Consider the following 18797-nt stretch of genomic DNA (forward strand, 5'->3'; position numbering starts at 1 on the left):
AGGGGGATAAATATGGGGCTATGGAGTTAGTACAATTTGTTTTAGATGGAAACGCCTACCTTGCATCTCATTGACGCAAGGTAGGTTCACACATCTAAAAAATGGTACAAACTTCAATGTTTTGACTCTAGAAGTGTCTAACGTCAAAATATAAAGGGAAAGACAGTGAGTGGGACCCTGGGCCTCAACAACATCAACAAAAGAATCATGGACAACTGTAAGGAGAAGCTCTCTGATGCACTAAGGACTTTTTTCTCCAGATGCCGCCAAACTAGATGGATCTCGCCAGGGCCAGAGGTTCTGGCCCTCTTATGCCCTATGAGGACCATGTGGAGGAAGATCTGAACTCTACTGCCATCTCAAGTGCCCTGCAAGACATCCAGGAGGCTACATATATTTAACCCAGAGGCGCTCACTGCTGAGTAGTTATTGTTAGGTCGCTATTTTCATAGTAAATGGTATTTTGCTTTGCTAATAACTTTCGTACTCTTTGACAAATCTTCACAAAACATTCCCAAAAAGTTATCTTTTTCACCTAGTTTGTGCATGGAAAGTCTCGGGGTGATCTTTCAAGTGGGGGCTGAGAAAAAGATGGGTACCAAAACTCAAAATCCCCAGGAACTTTCTATAGAGTTTTTTATCCAGAGCTACCACAAAAACTGCTGAATGGAATTACACCAAATTGGCAGACACCTAGGCCCATATTTATACTTTTGTAGCGCCACATTTGTGTCATTTTTTGATGCAAAAGTGGCGCAAACTTACAAAATACAATTGTACAATTGTATTTTGTAAGTTTGTGCCACTTTTGCGTCAAAAAATGACACAAATGCAGCGCTAAAAAAGTATAAATATGGACCCTAATTCTTGGTCCTGATGTTTTTTTTGTGAGAGTCCCTCGAACCCAGTTTAGAAAAAAATAGAGCCTACTGAGTGATCCATAGAGCTTTTTTTTTTATATCTTGGGATATCTTGCTGCCATGTGAGTAAGGCTCTGATTAGCTGCCTGCAACATGAGGAAAAATGTTGTAGGCACCCTTTACAGCACTCTGAGACTTAGTCTCCTGTCCTGGGTTTAGTTTGAAAAAAATAAAAGTAATGGTATAGCTACCCTGCCCTCCTAAGACCTGTGGGCCAAAATAAAAGTTGTGATCCCGCTGGACCGTGACTTATTTAAAACATCCAAAACACCCACCAGTTTTTTAAATATATCACATTTATTATATTGGGAAGGGGTGTGAGTGTCACACCCCTCACCTAGTCCTCGCAGCGACCCAGGGACCCCATTCCCCAAGTAGAGTTTAAAGTGGAGTGACCACGTGGCCCGCCCCTCTGTGAGCCTTAAAAGGCCCCAGGTACCCCATCTGCCAGTGTTGAAAAAAATAAAATGAGGGGAGGGAGCAAGCAACCCCTGAGCCTGTAGAGGCACCAAGGACCCCATCTTCCAGGGCTGAAAATGTTCTATTACAGGAGAAGGGCAGCATTTTTTTTTTACCACAAAAAGGGGATCTAATCTGTAACAGAATAATACTTTGGCTTAATGACCCATACACAAAGTACAAGTGCTGGCATCCAATAGGCCATTATATTGTAGTAGAGAGAGCAACCTCCCAGTTGAAGCTACCATGGGGAGTTTGTCTCCCGACTTTTGATGTGTATAAGGATATAAAAGTGCAAGTGCTAATGTCCATGTGCCCCGTCTAATTAACCACAAGGAGTTCAATTTCACTACAGTCCCAAGCCTAACATCCAGAACCATCTCTATATAAGAAGTTGATGAAATTAGTTGGGAGGTCGAGGCCGTTTCGTCAACAAGGTTTCTGTGTAGGCCATGGCCCCCATGTTGGTTCCCGCCCTTATTTGGCCTCCTGCACGTTGTAGTGCCTTTCTCACTGTAATGAAAGATGTCCAAAAACAGGCCAATTCCATGGGGACTACTGTAGTAAATATATATCTTATAGCCTCTTTTTATGTTCTCAGCCCATGTTTCAAGAACAAGGGTTTTAAGACCTGACGTCTCTCTGAGGCTAGACATGGGCAACAGCATACAAGGTGTGCTATCAATTCAGTGTAGTATTGACATAGGGTGCATTCCTGCGAATATCCCTGCAAAAATGTAATTTAAGGCTATAGTCCCAAACAGGGAAAGTTAGAAGCCACATTTGCAAGATGTTCTGGAACCCTCAAGTTCCTAATGGTACTCTCATATAACGCTGGCTTTTTGTATTTGCGTAACATTCGTTTAAACTCACGGCTCCACTGATATTCCTTATTATAGCAATATCATTTTCCCTTGCGGCTTGTGCGCCCAGTTCTTTTAAGCTCTTCTTCAGCAGACCTCTGTAATGTGTAGGATGATGCCAGACTGAGCTGTTCCTCAGCCGTCTTCAATAAATGTCCCATCTACTAGTTTCATCTTTAAAAATTGCTTTCAGGGCCCCTCTCAGGATATCGGTGTTAGCTTTATAGACACTCTGGTAGAACTTATTCATGTATGTTTTGCACGTTGTATCCATTTTTGCTATTTCTAGTTCCAGTTATATCCCTGCGTGTAGAGTTGAATTGGTGATCTGAAATACCGTTTTGTAAGCACTCATCTGGCAATTCTCCAATGAAGTTGTTAATCTGCCCGGAAATGCAAGGTGACCATAAGAAATCGAAGGTAGTAGTTTCGTCTTTATCCCTCTCCTTATTGGCTCTGGTGTCGGTGCCTTAAACCGGCGATAGAGTTTTGCTAAAGCATAAGAGATTTTCTATGCTTTGGCTGTCAGTGTCGCTACCTGGTACAATATTTTCCCTATGTTGGATAGCCAGGCTCCGAGGTAATGGTACTTGTCTTCCATCTCTATGTTTAACGGGCAGAGTTTCCAGACTCTTTGGTGTTTATTTGCCTAGCGGCCAAAGACCAGAACCCTGGTTTTTGCAGCATTTGCTCTTAATGCATTTCTTTCATTATAGCTGTGTAATATGTCCAAGCCCCTTTTTTAGCCCCATCTGGGTTTGAGCGACCAGGACCAGGACATCTGCATATTGGATTATAGGCAGCACCGTCCGACCCAGTCTCAGAAGCAATGTATTTCCTATGAGCAGTTCTGCGCCCAAATCTGCCATATACAGATTAAAAAGGGTGGGAGCAATAACACAGCCCTCTGTCAAACATTTGTTGCTGTTGATCTTCCTGGCAACATGTGTGCTTGTGATTTTAATTTGCCACCAGGTGTCAGAGTATAATGCAATTATCAATGCTAACAATTTCCTTGGTATCCCCCAGTCCGCCAATTTCTTACAAATGATGTGATGCACCACCCCATCAAAGGCCACACTATAGTCGATAAAGCATGCAAAGAGAGGCTGGGATGATGGTCTTGTGCTTTTTTGCCTAGATATGAGAGTGCAAGAACATTATCTAGGGTAGAGGAGCTGGGTCTGAAGCCGGTTTGATGTATAGGTATAATGTTATTTTCTACTATCTAGCTTTCGAGTTCTTGGAGAAATACCCTTGTGTAGGCTTTGCCATCTACATCTAGTAAGGCTATCAGCCTATAGTTCTCCGGCAGGGTGTTATCTCCTTTTTTGAGGAGCACTGAGTAGTGTAGACAATCACTAAATAGGGCGGTCATCGGTTCGGCCCAAAATGCCGGATCATCTCTAAATGTGCTCCCTGGGACACCCTTGGGGCCAGGAGCTCCATCGCGCCTAATGCTACCAAGCACTGCTTGCACTGCTTTAATAGTGACAGTTGATGCCGTATCATCTGGAGCCTCAACCTCTAGATGCCAACCAGTAGTACCCTGGGGACTTGCATACTTTTGATCCACATAGAGAATCCCAACATGACGTTCCCAATCACTGGCAGAGATCACATTAGCCATGGTTGCGGACACATGTAAAAGGAAGTTGACATAATCCCAGAATTCTCTGCTTTTGCTCGGCAGCAGTAATGCCACTAGTCGGTTCCAGCATTCTTCGGTCTCTTTTAGCTTCAGTTTCCATGTTGCGCCATTATACTCTTTCCTTGCAAGCCTTCTATTGGCTTCTAGTTTCTCGATTTGATGTTGCGGGGTCTCCGTGGGTCCGTATCTCCTGACCAAGATGGCGGATGCTTAAATCTCCTAATCACACATTCATGATCTGGATGCTCATATAAGACTTCCTTCAATAAGGAAACAATTGATTTGACCATCATCTGTTTGTTACCTTGGCCTCGATTTATATATAGGTTTATGACTGTTACCGAGATAGTTTTTTTTTGTAAAGGCTAAGCCATATTTGGACATCACCTGTACGTCACTTGTTGATTTCTCACAATTTATCACTTTGACGGCTAAGTCCAACTTAACATATATTGCAAGTTCCCCAATATGTCTTCCAAACAAATTCTTTTTCTGTGCTGGCGACTGAGTTATTGTAAAGCCCGATATAGTTCGTGGCTCCACCGCCCAGGTTTCTTGGAAGCACATAATATCTGTCTCATTGACAAAGCTCTCAATACTGGAGCTGGCTATGAGGGAGGCCAGACGTGCCACATTCCAACTAATTATTTTGACCCTTTTGTTTTGTGTTCTGAGAGGAAGGCTTTTATGGTTAAATATACGTTTCCCCTTTGATAGTCAGTGCTGTAGAGAGCCATTCCCATCCTCGTCCTTTCGTTTCACCGTAATCATCTTTTCTAATGTCGAATTTAGACTCTCCAATGTTCCTTGTCAGCTGTACGGTGATTTTCTTGTCTATCAGTAGTGGTTTTATCGCCAGAGTTCCTCTCAAGTCACTAAATTTGTTCCTATCCAGGTGAGTTGATTGATTTCCAATTGCCAGAACTCTGGGGTAGCATTCTATAGCTGGTTTGCTGATTTTTATACCCCAGTTTTCCAGCAACCCATCATGTTCAAAGATTCTATCGATATTACTTTGCTTGGACCATAAAGTCAGTGTAGATTCGTTCTGGCTAATCCATGTGTTAGACTTTTCATCCTTGGCGTGGTTTCCCCTAACTTTTTGCCTCTGTTCCCCAGGTTGTTGATGTGTGCTGGACTCAGTTTTTACTGTTTTTGTTACTCTGGACACTTTACCACTGCTAACCAGTGCTAAAGTGCAAGTGCTCATATAAAAAATGTGTATGTAGTTGGTTTATCCATGATTGGCATATTTGATTTATTAGTGAGTCCCTAGTAAAGTGCAATAGAGGTGCTCAGGGCCTATAAATCAAATGCCTCTAGTGGGCCTGCAGCACTGGTTGCGCCACCCACATAAGTAGCTCTGTAATCATGCCTCAGACCTGCCACTGCAGTGACTGTGTGTGCAGTTTTCAACTGTAAATTTGACTTGGCAAGTGTACCCACTTGCCAGGCCTAATCCTTCTCTTTCCTTACATGTAAGACACCCCTAAGGTAGGCCCTAGGTAGCCCCAAGGGGCGGGTGTAGTGTATGGTTAAGGTAGGACATATAGTATTGTGTTTTATATGTCCTGACAGTGAAATACTGCTAATTTAGTTTTTTACTGTTGCAGGCCTGTCCCTCTCATAGGTTAACATGGAGGCTACCTTTAAATATGATTAAAGTGTAGATTCCCTTGGGAGCGGATGGACATGTGGAGTTTGGGGTCTCTGAGCTCAGAATTAAAAAAATACATCTTTCAGTGAAGTTGATTTTAAGATTGTGTGTTTGAAAATACCACTTTTAGAAAGTGAGCATTTCCTTGCTTAAACCATTTCTTTGACTCTGCCTGTCCATGGATTCCCTGTCTGGGTCACTTTGACAGTTGTGTAGTCTGCATTTCCTGATGAGCCATCTGTGCTAGGAGGGAGGGGAGGAGTGATCACTCACACCTGAAAGGGCTGTGCCTTCCCTCACACAATGCAGTTCCAACCCCCTGGTGTGTGTCTGGGGCCTGGCCTGGGCAAGGCAGGATTTCACAAACAAGAGAGACTTTTCTTTGAAGTAGGCCTACTTCAAAGGACAAAATGGGTATAAGAAGGTCACCTAAAACCACAGACTTTAGAACATTTCTGGAAACCGAGAGGAACCTCTGCCTGGAGAAGAGCTGAAGAGCTGAGGAAGAAGAGCTGCCCTGCCTGTGACTGTGCTTTGTGGAGCTATCCTTTAGTTGCTGCTTCTGCCTGTGCTAGAGGACAAAGACTGGACTTTGTGTGCCTTTCATCTTGAGAAGAAACTCTCCAAGGGCTTGATTTAGAGCTTGCCTCCTGTTATTGAAGTCTCAGGGTCAGCAAAGACTTCTCTCTGCCAGCACCTGGAGCCTCTGCTGAGACTCCAACTCTGCCAAGTGGTGCCCATCCAGTTCCTGGGACCCTGAAAGGAGAAGCTGGCAGAACAAGAGTGAGAAATCCACCACAGACTGCCGTGCAGGGAAAAGATTGACAAAATTCTGATCTGCAGCTGAAAAATTGACGTGCTTCCGGCTTCGCGGCTGAAACTCGACGCTCGCCTGCAGAGCAACTGAAAGATCGACGCACGTGGCTGGAAAAACGATGCGCAGCTTTTCTGACGGAGGCTGGTGAGATTGCAACGCGAGCTGCCACACTGTGTGGCTGGATTTCCGACGCAAACACCGCTGGCGTGTAAAAATGATACAAGGCCTGTGCATCTCCTGCGGAGAGAAGAAACAACGCACGCCGACCCGACTGAAGGAGAAACGACGCAAGGTCTCGCTCGTGAGTGATATCAACACATCACAAGCCCTTTTTGATGCACACTCACCAGTGTGGGGTTATTTTTGACACACCCAGGTACATTTCCATGCTAACAGCATTAGTGTTGTGTTTAAAATTACATGAAAACTCTTTTGGGCTTTTAATTGATGACTTGACTTGTGTATTGGGGATTTTTGTCATTTTGGTCTTGTTTTGTTTAGATAAATATTTTCTATTTTTCTAAACCTGTGTTGTGTCATTTTGTAGTGTTCTCACTAGGTTCCTGTGTGTGTTGGTACAAATACTTTACACCTAGCACTCTGAAGTTAAGCCTGCCTGCTCATGCCAAGCTACCAAGAGGGTGAGCGGAGGTTAGCTGAGGGTGATTCTCTTTTACCCTGACTAGAGTGAGGGTCCTTGCTTGGACAGGGGTAACCTGACTGCCAACCAAAGACCCCATTTCCAACAGCCATGTAATATTGTGCTCCATCAACACATGGACATTAGTTCACCAAAAATGCCAGGGTTAGCAGAAGTACATCACACTTCCTTAGAACTTCACATTCGCATTTTTAACACCATGTATAAGTATTAAAGTTTACTGTTAATAAATCTTCCGTTGCGAGGTACTCAAGAGATGGTATGTGATGCAGTAGTCTAAAAAATGGTTGATCTATTTAGTATATCCCATGGCCACTGGGAAGCATATAGTGGAGTAAAAATTATTGTCGACTGATTACAATTTTCTTGTGCCATATTATACTCCAAATCAGACTCAGATCTATGTGTGATGGAATATTGGCATCTTCTTTCTCTACTCCATACATTCTCCTGGCCCATCCCTAACCCATCCGTGGATGGGATTATCTCTTGTGTGGATTTCTGTTCTAGATGTCCCCCATTTTGCCACCCTTGATTTAATATTGGGAGACTCTCCTCCAGCATCCCATGGGGTTCTGACCCCTTTGACTGAATGGATTCAGATATGGTCACTCCGTGGGCTAGCTGCCAATTTGTGGGGAGTGTCAGAGTCTCTGCATTACATTTTTGTCTAGAGAATGTACCCCCATTTATTGCCTGTGAATTACTTTGGGGCACCCTTCCTAGATTGCCCCCTATGAAGCACCTCCTTTCCACCTGGCCCGGCTGATGGGTTGTAACTTCTGTCTTGGTGGTGGCCCCCCTAACATCTCTTCCGCCCTCTCTGACTTTTGTTCCTTCGCAGGCTCTGACACCCCGGCCTGCGAAGGCACCTTCATTCTTGCTGGATCATCTGTTCCCTTATTCTGTTTAGTTGCTTTAGGGGGGCATGCTCAGAGTGTACAGAGGAAACTCTTTACCATATATTATCAAATTGAGAGTTACACTCTGCATCGCTGGCCTGAGTGACCTTGTTGTGAGCTAATTGGGATATGTGCTTGACATTAATGGCCAGTTATTATCCATTTGGCATGGTGATATTAGTATTTGGGCGAATAATAGAAGAGGGGGCAGACCGTAATCTCCGCTGGAAGATGGGGTAGGGCTCCAGTGGCGCTCGATTATTGCCAGTGACGTGTGGTGTTTTCCCATTATGATTCTGTCTATTAGTTTTTTTTTTACTTTGAGTGATTTTTGTGACATCTTGTTAATTGTGGCTGTTGGTTGTTCCCAGTATCGGGTTTGTACGGTGGCTTAGTAACTGTCTCTGGGTCTAGCCCTTCTTGGCTGTTTTTTACCACAATAGCCATTGGAGAGAGTGGCTATACAGAGGATGGGAGGCTATTTCTTGGTTTCTTCTCCCTGCTTTCCTCCTCTTCCCCTGTGGATATAGGTGTGGACGGCTCTCCTTTACCTATTACTTCGATGGGAGTCCTACCATGCATATTATCTCCTGGCGACATACTGCTGGCTTTTTTGTTGGTTACACCCACTGATTTGCAGTCTTGAATAAGGGTTGTTAGCAGCTCTGGTTGCGTTAATAGTTTGTCTATGATTTCCTCATTATATCTCCCTTCCCCTCCATTACTGTATGGACATATTTTGACCCCCTTATCTGTCATCCCCAATAAAGAGTTTAATTTGTTTTCTAACTGAAGTACGCTCTGTGCCAGCATATGGGTTAATTCTAAGTGAATCTCCATCTTGTGTGATTGCCAAGTAGGAGCCTTAACTGTGGCTAAGAGGGAGCTGTTGATGGTGTTTATAATGCAGGTTGATGACCTACATCGTACCACCCCTCGCTGGGCGGGCATTCTTCTCTTAAATCCTCCCCAGCATCTCTGCTAGGTGCATCCTTTCTGCCTTCCTCTTCCAGGCTTGTTTCTTGCTATGTCCCGCCTCTCTGGGCTGTTGGGTATTAGGGCCCTGCCGATTCCACTGTAATCCCTGGGAGAGGCTGAGGTCAGGCTGGCTATTATCAAGAGATCTTGTGTATCTGGTTCCACTGATCGAGATTGAGATAGAAATAATGCAGACTGATGGATCTCTGCCTCTATTTGCAGTTGGTTGTTGTTTGAAGGTACTACTTGTCCTGTAGTTGACTGTTTGGATATCGGGACTATTCTTGTTGTTTCAGTTTGGCAGCCAAAGCCCATTGCATTGGTATTAGTATTATTATTAGTATTATTGTTGGAGTTAGTGCCAATGCTGAGTCCGTCATGATTCTTATTATGCATGCCCCTATTTTCTCCTGTTGTAGTATCCGCCAGCTCAATCCGCTCCCCAATTATTGAGGTGTCAAGGCTGGTGTCTAAGCCAGTAACACAGCTGGAATAGACTTGTGCTTGCTCCATTTCCTCTGTTTGCAATGACCTCAATGATGAACCAAAATCCAGCTCCAGGGTGACCGGAGCGGCCCATGTGATTTGGTTGTCTTCGGATTTATTGAATTTGATGGATTCTGCAGCCTCGCCCACTGTGCCTACTCCATTGCTCGCCCTTGTGAAGTAGTTGTGTATGCTTGTTTTGCTGGCATTTTGGGCATTTTGCTTCAGGCCCATCTTCTGTTCTTTCTGATACTTCTGGGTCGTAGAACCTTCCTTCTAAATCAATTCATTGATATTTCCATCACCGCTCTTCGGGTCTGTGAGCTCTATGAGTTCTGTGGGCTCTATGGCCAATGTCAAAGATCTTGTGGGGCTTGCAGGACTTGCACGCCTTGAGGGGCTCATATAGTGCCAAACCTCTGGGGAGCCACCTTCATCTTTATTGTCCTTCCTAGCTCTTGTCTTGAAAATGTTGGATTTGCCAAAACACCTTGTGACCCTTGTGCCCTATTGAGGTTTGCTGAGCAACGACGAGCTGACCCCTCAGCATGCTGGTGTCCCTGCCTGCAGCAAAGATTCTGTGTGCCAGCTTCCAGTTACCCCCAAAAACTTTAAGGGCCCTTTGTTCCTTCCAACTCTTCTGTTTTACCTGTATCCTTCACACCCTTTGTGACCTTTGCATCTCAGGTTTCACCCTCACGCAATTTTTGGATTGCTCCAAGGTTTTTGAAGAGTTATCTGAAGGTTTTTGTGGCATTTTATTGAATTTTATACATTTTGAATTTCAGGGTTTTGACTTTACACTGGTCTTTGTCTAGCCCTTAGGCTTATAGTCATTATCCGTTATGCATCAGATCGGCCGCCAGTTTCAAACTCATATTCACCTTGTGCGCTGCTGCTGCTGATTGAGTACAGCGTTGTGCCTAAGTGAGCACCGCCACACCCCCTACTATTGCCATTGCCGCACTACTCTGCTCAGCTTCGCCTTGTCTCACACCTCATACCTCTTCACCCCCTTCATGTCTCCGTCGGCTTAGACCAGGGGGGGCCCAAGCACGGCAATTTCCAAAACCTATTCTATGCACATTCATGCCAGTTTCAAGCTTTACAACTTCTAGTCCTTTTCAGCTTCTGGCACAATCAACGCACAGTCAATGTCAATGTCAATGGCTGTATGTTGCAAGACACTCCCAGTGTCAAACTATTACAACAGGGTCAAGTACAGATGTAAGGCCACACCGTCGAATTTGGCATAGAAAACGGTAAGTTGGGGTAGAAAAGGAGTGGCAATCATTAGCATTCTGTGTCAATCAGCCACCCCTGAGTATCCAAATGTTTCAGAGTCTCGGCGTTTTGAATGCAACTAAAGGTGTTTGGCCGCTTAACTCAAGCTGAGGGGAATTTGGACACATTTGGGCAGTCTTAGACAGTTTTAAGCTTGTAGGCTCGTGGACTGCATGGCGGGTACGTAGTGGCGTAACTGCAATGCTGGGGTAAGGCTAGGGTGAGGCTAGCGTGAGGTTAGGGTGTGGCTAGAGTGAGGCTGGTGTAGCGAGGTCAGGTGCAACAGGCGACAGGCTAAAGAGACACTGATACCGCTAGCTTTGCCTCGCTCTTCCCGCCTCGGTTCAGCCAGCTGCCGTAACCCCCCCCCCGGCCGGGCCTGGGGGGGGGGAAATGAGGGCAGTCGAACACTGCCTGTGCCTCCCTCACTCACGCCCGCACTCGGCCAAGCAAGCTCCATCGACCGCATGGCACCGCGGCTCCACCGAGCTCCACTGAGCTCCTCCCACCAGCACGTCAGTACGTCAGTCAGCTCCCGAGTGCAGAGTTACAAGTCTTTACTTGTTATAGTTATCTCAAGTATCTCCAACTCCTGTACAAAGGTAACTATAACTTGCACCCTCTGCATGCACTGCTAATTATCCCACATATTATATCATTCATGACGTGTTAAATGACATCAGTGATAAAATCACTGCAACATTTGAAATTACATAATTGATGACAAGACTGTGTGCGGTGGGGGCACGAATTACTTGGTACCTCTTTGGGTTTTTTAAATCTGTTACATACAGATTGTCTTAGAAATGTGTCGATGTTTTTAGAGTAATACCATTTTTCAGGCTTCCTCTGACTTCTGAGTTAAGGTCATTTCCCCTCATACAGATGAAAAGTCTTCAGATAGGAATCTTGCCAAAGGAATTGTGGCGCACCCGCCCTAAATTTCTATTAATTCAATCTATTAATATTTAATGTAGGTTATGCAAATGAAGTGGAGCCTCTGTTTAATTGTACTCTGATGTTCAAGAAAACGAACACATTCCTGTTAAATGTTGCTTCATCTGCAGGGCGTGCAGTCTTCTCCATAGCATATAATTTATTTATAGAACCGTGGAGCTCAATATTCAGAACCGTGTGATTTCAAATTCTGTCATAAAATGACATCTACGATTGAGAACAGGAATGCGCAAGAAAAAAATATCCGCATTATTAATGTAGCAGGTTTGTCATTCAACACTATCCATTGCCTCATCTTTGTTCATACTGAAACTATGCCAAAATGTCCATTAAGTATGAAATAAATTCACAGGTGGCAAAATGTGAGTTTTTGGCAACATACTGCCAGGCTTACGAGACTGTGCAATGGAAGTAAGTTGCAGCGAGGTCGGGTGTGAGGCACAAAAACTTACCAGAAATATTTGGCGAATCGGACGCTCAACTGGTGAACATTATTTTTGAGCTGTGTGTATGGTTGGTTAGTAGTGGAGCAGCTCTCCTATGATTACAGGGTAATTTTCTGCTACCAGTATGCACATGCCCCCCTCACCCTTGGTAAATGCGCACTCAGGGGGTTTTACAATCTTTCGTGGCTGTAGATTCACTGTAGTTTTTTGTTGTGCCTTATTGTGCAAATGTGCATTTACGCCGGACACAGTTTTGCGCAGAGGTTTTGCGAAACATAAACATGTAGGGGCATATTTATACTCTGATTGCGCCGGAATTGCGTCGTTTTTTTTGACGCAATTCCGACGCAAAACTAACTCCATATTTATACTTTGGCGTTAGACGCGTCTAGCGCCAAAGTCCATGGAGTTTGCGTCATTTTTTAGCGTGATTTGTGCACCCCTACATGCCACTATGCCCAATGGCCATGCCCAGGGGACAGAAGTCCCCTGGGCATGGCCATTGGGCAAGGGGGCATGACTCTTTGCTAAGACAGGAGTCATTTCAATGGGGGTTGGGAGTCGGAAAAAATGGCGCAAATCGGGTTGAGGCGATAATTTTGCCTCAGCCTGACTTGCCCCATTTTTTGGCGCCCAAGCTCCATATTCCCCTACGCCGGCGCTGCCTGGTGTACGTAATTTTTTTTCACGCACACCAGGCAGCGCCGGCGGCTAACGCCGGCTAACGTCATTGAATAAATACGGCGCCCGCATGGCGCTTCAGAATGGCGTTAGCTGGCGCTAATTGTTTTGACGCAAAACTGCGTTAGCGCAGTTTTGCGTCAAAAAGTATAAATATGGCCCGTAGTACATGCAATTCTAGGAGGTGTTTCCTTCCCGGAAAAGAATGTCATCTATGACCATATCCGGGTTGTAAAGGCGTTGGAAAACGCCTCGAGAATACCCACCATTGAATATGCTTGTGGATGTGCACAACCATCCAGGACAGTCCCACCCTGAAACCTCAGTTCACAGCCCACAGGAGCAGGTTCACTCACAGGGAATCCTCTGTCGAAGTAGATCACTTTATGAATACAAACCAACGATTCCGAAACTGAAAAGCGGTCTTGCACTCGTAAGTGAAGCTGTTTGCAAAAGTAAATATTACATACTTAATAGCTAAAAGAATGCAACCCCACACCCTCTTTACACCTATAGGTAGCTCAGCTGTAAAAATGGAACAAGTAGTTCTTGCTGGCGTGAGCAGGTGTTGCCAGGCTAGAAGGGAAGAAGACGCCATTCTGGCCGCAGCTTTCCTTTGTGAGCAGTTTTCTGTGGAACACGTAACTCAACTTAAGTCCAAAACTGGGGCTTGGAGCTTTTCCCCCATCTGCAGTTGGTGCGGGTTTTGTTTCACGGAGCTGCTGTTCCACATTGTGTGCTTGGGACATACACTGTTCTCAGCATAGTGATGTAAACTTTGCCTAGGTTCCACCAGTGACTCAACTGGTACATCTCATAGTTGGTATGCATTTTGCACCTCCTACAGGCCTATTTGTTCTCTTTTCCAATGGATCTTGGGCTGATTTGTTGGGATTCCCTCATTTGCATGAGAGTCACCTCTTATAATAGGTAAATTCCCCCAGTGAAGGCTCTAGTGCATGACAGGGCCTGGTGCATTTGGTACTACAGAAGTAGTTCCATATGATCTTTTCTATAATACCTGATAGAGCGTTCCGTCCTAATAAATTACCTGTATTTGGACGCTCTTGGGTCGATGAATCTTTTGACCAAGTGGGGCTCTCTTCACCCGAGATTAGTCAATTTAATCAAATCAATAATCGATAACGAACATAAGCAATGCCCTGACCAACATAACACTTCACAATTAATCCAGAAAACATTTCGGCGAACCATGACCTTTCGGCCATGAATAACCACACCAGTTCATTCAAAGTTAATGAATTTATTTCCCTATATTAACAAAGCTAGCACGATATAAATGTGTCTCAACACCAAATGATATATGTAAATGAACATTAGTAGCTGTCCATAACGGTGAAAAAGATGCAATCTATGCAGCATTTGAATAACAATGCATTCGATAAAAGCAACACAAACCACTAAAACTATAATCTGTAATGGGCTAATTGCATACATTAGTCAGCATAACAAGGTCTCAAATTGCATCGTGCAACAAATGAATCCTCATCTAACCTCAAATTAGCATCTGCATGTGGGATTTCATGCAAAAACAATTTAGCAACATTGATTTGGAAAACTCCTAACTAGGGCTCTTATCAAAAATCAGCAGTTGGTTACCTAAAAAGAAACACAGTGCAATTGTACATTTTCCTTTCATATTTACCAAATTCAATCAGCATTCAAGGAAGTCTTCGTCTCACAGGTACCGGTTTCGATCAGCATGGGACGGGGGCAAAGGGGGCAGGGTGGACGGGGCAATTGCCTCACAGCGGCAAGATAAAAGGACAAAACTACTACTTTATGCAAAGGGGCAAATCAAAGTTAAAGTCTCTAGGGTGAGAATTACTTAAAGTCTCTTTCTCTCGATTAGAGAAAGCATCAAAGTCTCATTCAAAATGGCGTCGAACATCAATTGGCATCGTAGAAGATGGCAAAATGACGAGGTCGGCAAGATGGGCCATAATGGCTGCAATGGGCAATAATGTCCAATGTCCTCAATGGGTGCAATGGGTAATGGCCGCTTTCTTCTTGTGCACCAGGTTTAAATAATCAACAGTTCAAATCCAGTAGGGTCTTCCATTGGAGGGTTCATAGGTTGGATTCAAATTGTCCAATCAAAAACAACAATTCACAAGCTTCTACCTAGGCATACATTATCCTTGGAGTCGGGAACGTAAGTTGCAACATATTTTACCAATTAACTCACTTTCAGAGCTTCCATTGTCTGCACCTGCAGATTGACCTTGGAGCAAAGAAGAAGATGCCAGGCTGGCACGAAACCTTAAAGATAAGCATGTGAACCGATCTCACTGGAAAAGTACAGTTTCAAGCAAGAATACACGTTTTATTAGCACATTAGAAAAACACGAGCATCTAAACCGTGAGACAAGGCAACTAGGCCGAAGCCTCCACTAAAGTTATGCTAAGTTAAAACATTTCAAACAAGCAAATCATGGCACACGTTTACGGTTATGTCAGATTAGTACAATTCTAATACATCACGTTATATAAAGCACGCTTATAAATGTTGGCGAACTACTCTGAGGGCACATTTGTCCCCGTACAATCTTTATTAGTTCGGTTAAAGTCACACTTGATTATTGCGGCACTACGTTTATGCGCTAATAAATGTAAAAAAACCAACGATTCCGAAACTGAAAAGCGGTCTTGCACTCGTAAGTGAAGCTGTTTGCAAAAGTAAATATTACATACTTAATAGCTAAAAGAATGCAACCCCACACCCTCTTTACACCTATAGGTAGCTCAGTGTAAAAATGGAACAAGTAGTTCTTGCTGGCGTGAGCAGGTGTTGCCAGGCTAGAAGGGAAGAAGACGCCATTCTGGCCGCAGCTTTCCTTTGTGAGCAGTTTTCTGTGGAACACGTAACTCAACTTAAGTCCAAAACTGGGGCTTGGAGCTTTATCCCCATCTGCAGTTGGTGCGGGTTTTGTTTCACGGAGCTGCTGTTCCACATTGTGTGCTTGGGACATACACTGTTCTCAGCATAGTGATGTAAACTTTGCCTAGGTTCCACCAGTGACTCAACTGGTACATCTCATAGTTGGTATGCATTTTGCACCTCCTACAGGCCTATTTGTTCTCTTTTCCAATGGATCTTGGGCTGATTTGTTGGGATTCCCTCATTTGCATGAGAGTCACCTCTTATAATAGGTAAATTCCCCCAGTGAAGGCTCTAGTGCATGACAGGGCCTGGTGCATTTGGTACTACAGAAGTAGTTCCATATGATCTTTTCTATAATACCAATGTGAGAATGTCACAAGGAAAGTGGCAGCTTTCCAACATACTCTCATTTTTTGATATGCCTCCTGATTGTGCAATAAAGGGGCATATTTAAGAAGCCCCTAGTGCCACCTTGGGCCACGTTTGTGTAATTTTTGTTATGCAAATGTGTCTCTAAGGTGGCATTTCCCCGCTCCATAATTACAAAGTGGGGCAATGCATGCATTGCGCCAATTTGTATACCCTTGCGCCACATTATGCCTGCACTAGGCATAATGTATGCACCGTGGTGTTCTGGCGCTAGGAGGCCCAAACAAATGGTGCAGTGAAATTTAAGAGATTTCACTGCAACATTTTTAATGTCATTTTTAACGCCTGCTCAGAGCACCCGTCTACATTTTTGACTCTAGTGTACCAAAGTGCCACAATAACGGCAAATTATTTGATGCTATTGTTCTAACGATCGCCATAGTGCACCATATTTTAAATACGGCGCAACAATGGTGTTGTTAGGTGCCGGTAAGGGAGCGCAGAAAAAGATGCGCCACTTTTTCCTAAATATGGGCCAAAACGTGCAAAATGACATGGACAGCCTAGGAAGGGAACTGCGCATGTTTGTTCTTCACTGTCTAATTTATTTGTCATAACTTTGACTTAATGGCTGCTATATTCAGTTGACTACTGCACATAATAACTGTGAATTACTTCCTCTCTTTCAGAACTTGAAAATCATTCTCACTCACAAAGTTATTTCACTATTAAATCATAACATGATTGACTGAACTCCTGCAACTTGCTTTCTCAAAAGTTAACAGAGGTCCACCCTGTCTGTACAACTGACTGTCTTTGGTTCTAGCAACATAGCAATTGTGTCTATTGCAGTAACTAAGCAGAGCAAGCGAACACGCTCCCTAGTGCGCCCCGCAAGAGCGAACGTGCAAGCAGATTGCTTGGTCATATTGCTCTCTGGGAACATTTTGCACGTAGGAGGCCCTGTTTGCTGGCAGGCTTTAAAGGGTACACTTTGTTCCCCGGAGCAACTGAACGCACTTTTCATTCAAATGCTGAGATATGCATTGAATAAGCCAGAACCCTTAGCATAATCATTGGTGCTGTAGACGCAAGACCATGTGCCTCTTTATGTAGGTGGCTTGCTATGTAATTTTCACTACCAGGGGAAAAGAGGAAAGTGACACGACAAAAAATACTTATTGTAGAAGGGACCAGGAGCATTTTTTATACTTGGATATTTGACTGACCATTCTTTTTTGATATTTTGTACGTTTAAAATTCTTATGCCAATTTTTGGAGGACTTGTTAGACTTGCATCAAACCATCTGCAGTTACTTTAGATAATACTATCCATGTTAATGAAAAGATGACACTCTCTAAAACATGACCTGTTGGCAGGATGATTGATGTGAAAAGTTACGGTTTGCTGAAGAATGAAAAGTAGAAAAATTGCGAGATAGAAAGAAAAGTTAACAGATGTGTGCTCGAAAGTAATTGCAATCTGCTTGGAAAATGTTTCTTAATTTTTCATTAAGTCAATTAAAGACGTTTTTGTTTTTGGTTTAAAACAAATACCAGGGTTGTATCTTGAATGGTTACACTTGCTCAGAGGAGAGCTTGAGTGCCACTTATAATGTATTTGCACTCTCGGAGTTTCTCCGAGTTGATGCATGAACTGTAGATATGCAGTTCATGCATTAACACTTTTTATGACTTTAAATGTGCTTTAGACACAGCACATGCAAAGGAACAGGCACTCAACTCTACAGGCGAGCTGGTGGAACGAGTCCAGCTTTTATATACCAGTCCTGAAACGTTCTCAATTTGTTCCTGAGTTTAATTTCAAAATGCCTTATTTTCTCTTTGAAGGGTACCATCCAGGATGTGAAAATCATGCTAGTGCCAAATGGATACCTCACGCAGTGCCCGAATCTGAACCGCAGTAAGTAGTGATAAGCATGCTGACACGAGTGTATTTTGGGCAAGCACAAGGTTAAAATAAATAATTGGCACTCTGTGTACAGATAGCTGAGCTCGATCTACACACCAACTGGCGTTCTTGATGCTGTACAGAGTGCACTGGCTTCCATAACAGAAATACACAGAACTTGCAATGTGAATTATTGTTCAGTTGTCTCTGCATGATGGGCACTGATGAGTTCAAAGAGTTCCTCTTGTGCATTACTGGTTCCATTTGCTAATCGCATCAAATCACTTTTGATCAAAACCTATTTTAATCCAGGAGGGACAAATTAAAGGCAGATTTTCAGGATAACCACTGACTATGTAAAGAGGCTACATTAAGATGCATTGTAGGTAAATGTATCTTGTTTGTGCACCCTGAAAATATGCTGTTCATATGCTTCTCTGGGCCATCATATGAATCTAAACAATGAAAACAATTATATGATTTCCTCTGGAACATAGAGCATACCCTCAAAAATTAAAGTTGGACTATCTGAAGATTCCCTTAAATTGGATCCCAACCAGACACCTCTCCAAAATGGAGTGGTACTAAAAGAACTTCTTCAGGAGAGGGGTGATACATAAAAAACAAAACAATAGTAGTCCTCATTAACTCAGTAGATCCTAGTAATAAGATCTTGAGTACCATTAAATTCAGGAATCGTAGTACCTATAATTTATAGTAGCTAGATGCAGTACTAGTGTATTATTAATATCATTATTATTAGTAGTAGTAGTAGAAATATCTTTATTTACATAATGATGTGATCTCGACTCTGGAATGTTTAGTAGACACTTAGCACAACGTTAAGCA

General features: G+C 43.5%; 1 protein-coding gene across 2 annotated transcripts in view; it reads left to right on the forward strand.

Annotated features, from left to right (window-relative positions):
* The window catches only part of NELL1 (neural EGFL like 1), a 3335977-nt gene that overhangs the window by 843736 nt on the left and 2473444 nt on the right, over positions 1-18797 (forward strand). For both annotated transcript variants that reach the window (XM_069221936.1, XM_069221935.1), the window contains exon 6: positions 17888-17960. In XM_069221936.1, coding sequence (XP_069078037.1) covers positions 17888-17960 — 73 coding nt within the window. The remainder of the gene's footprint in view (positions 1-17887; positions 17961-18797) is intronic.

This window comes from Pleurodeles waltl, chromosome 3_1 (genome assembly GCF_031143425.1).
Source record: "Pleurodeles waltl isolate 20211129_DDA chromosome 3_1, aPleWal1.hap1.20221129, whole genome shotgun sequence".
NCBI lineage: Eukaryota > Metazoa > Chordata > Amphibia > Caudata > Salamandridae > Pleurodeles > Pleurodeles waltl.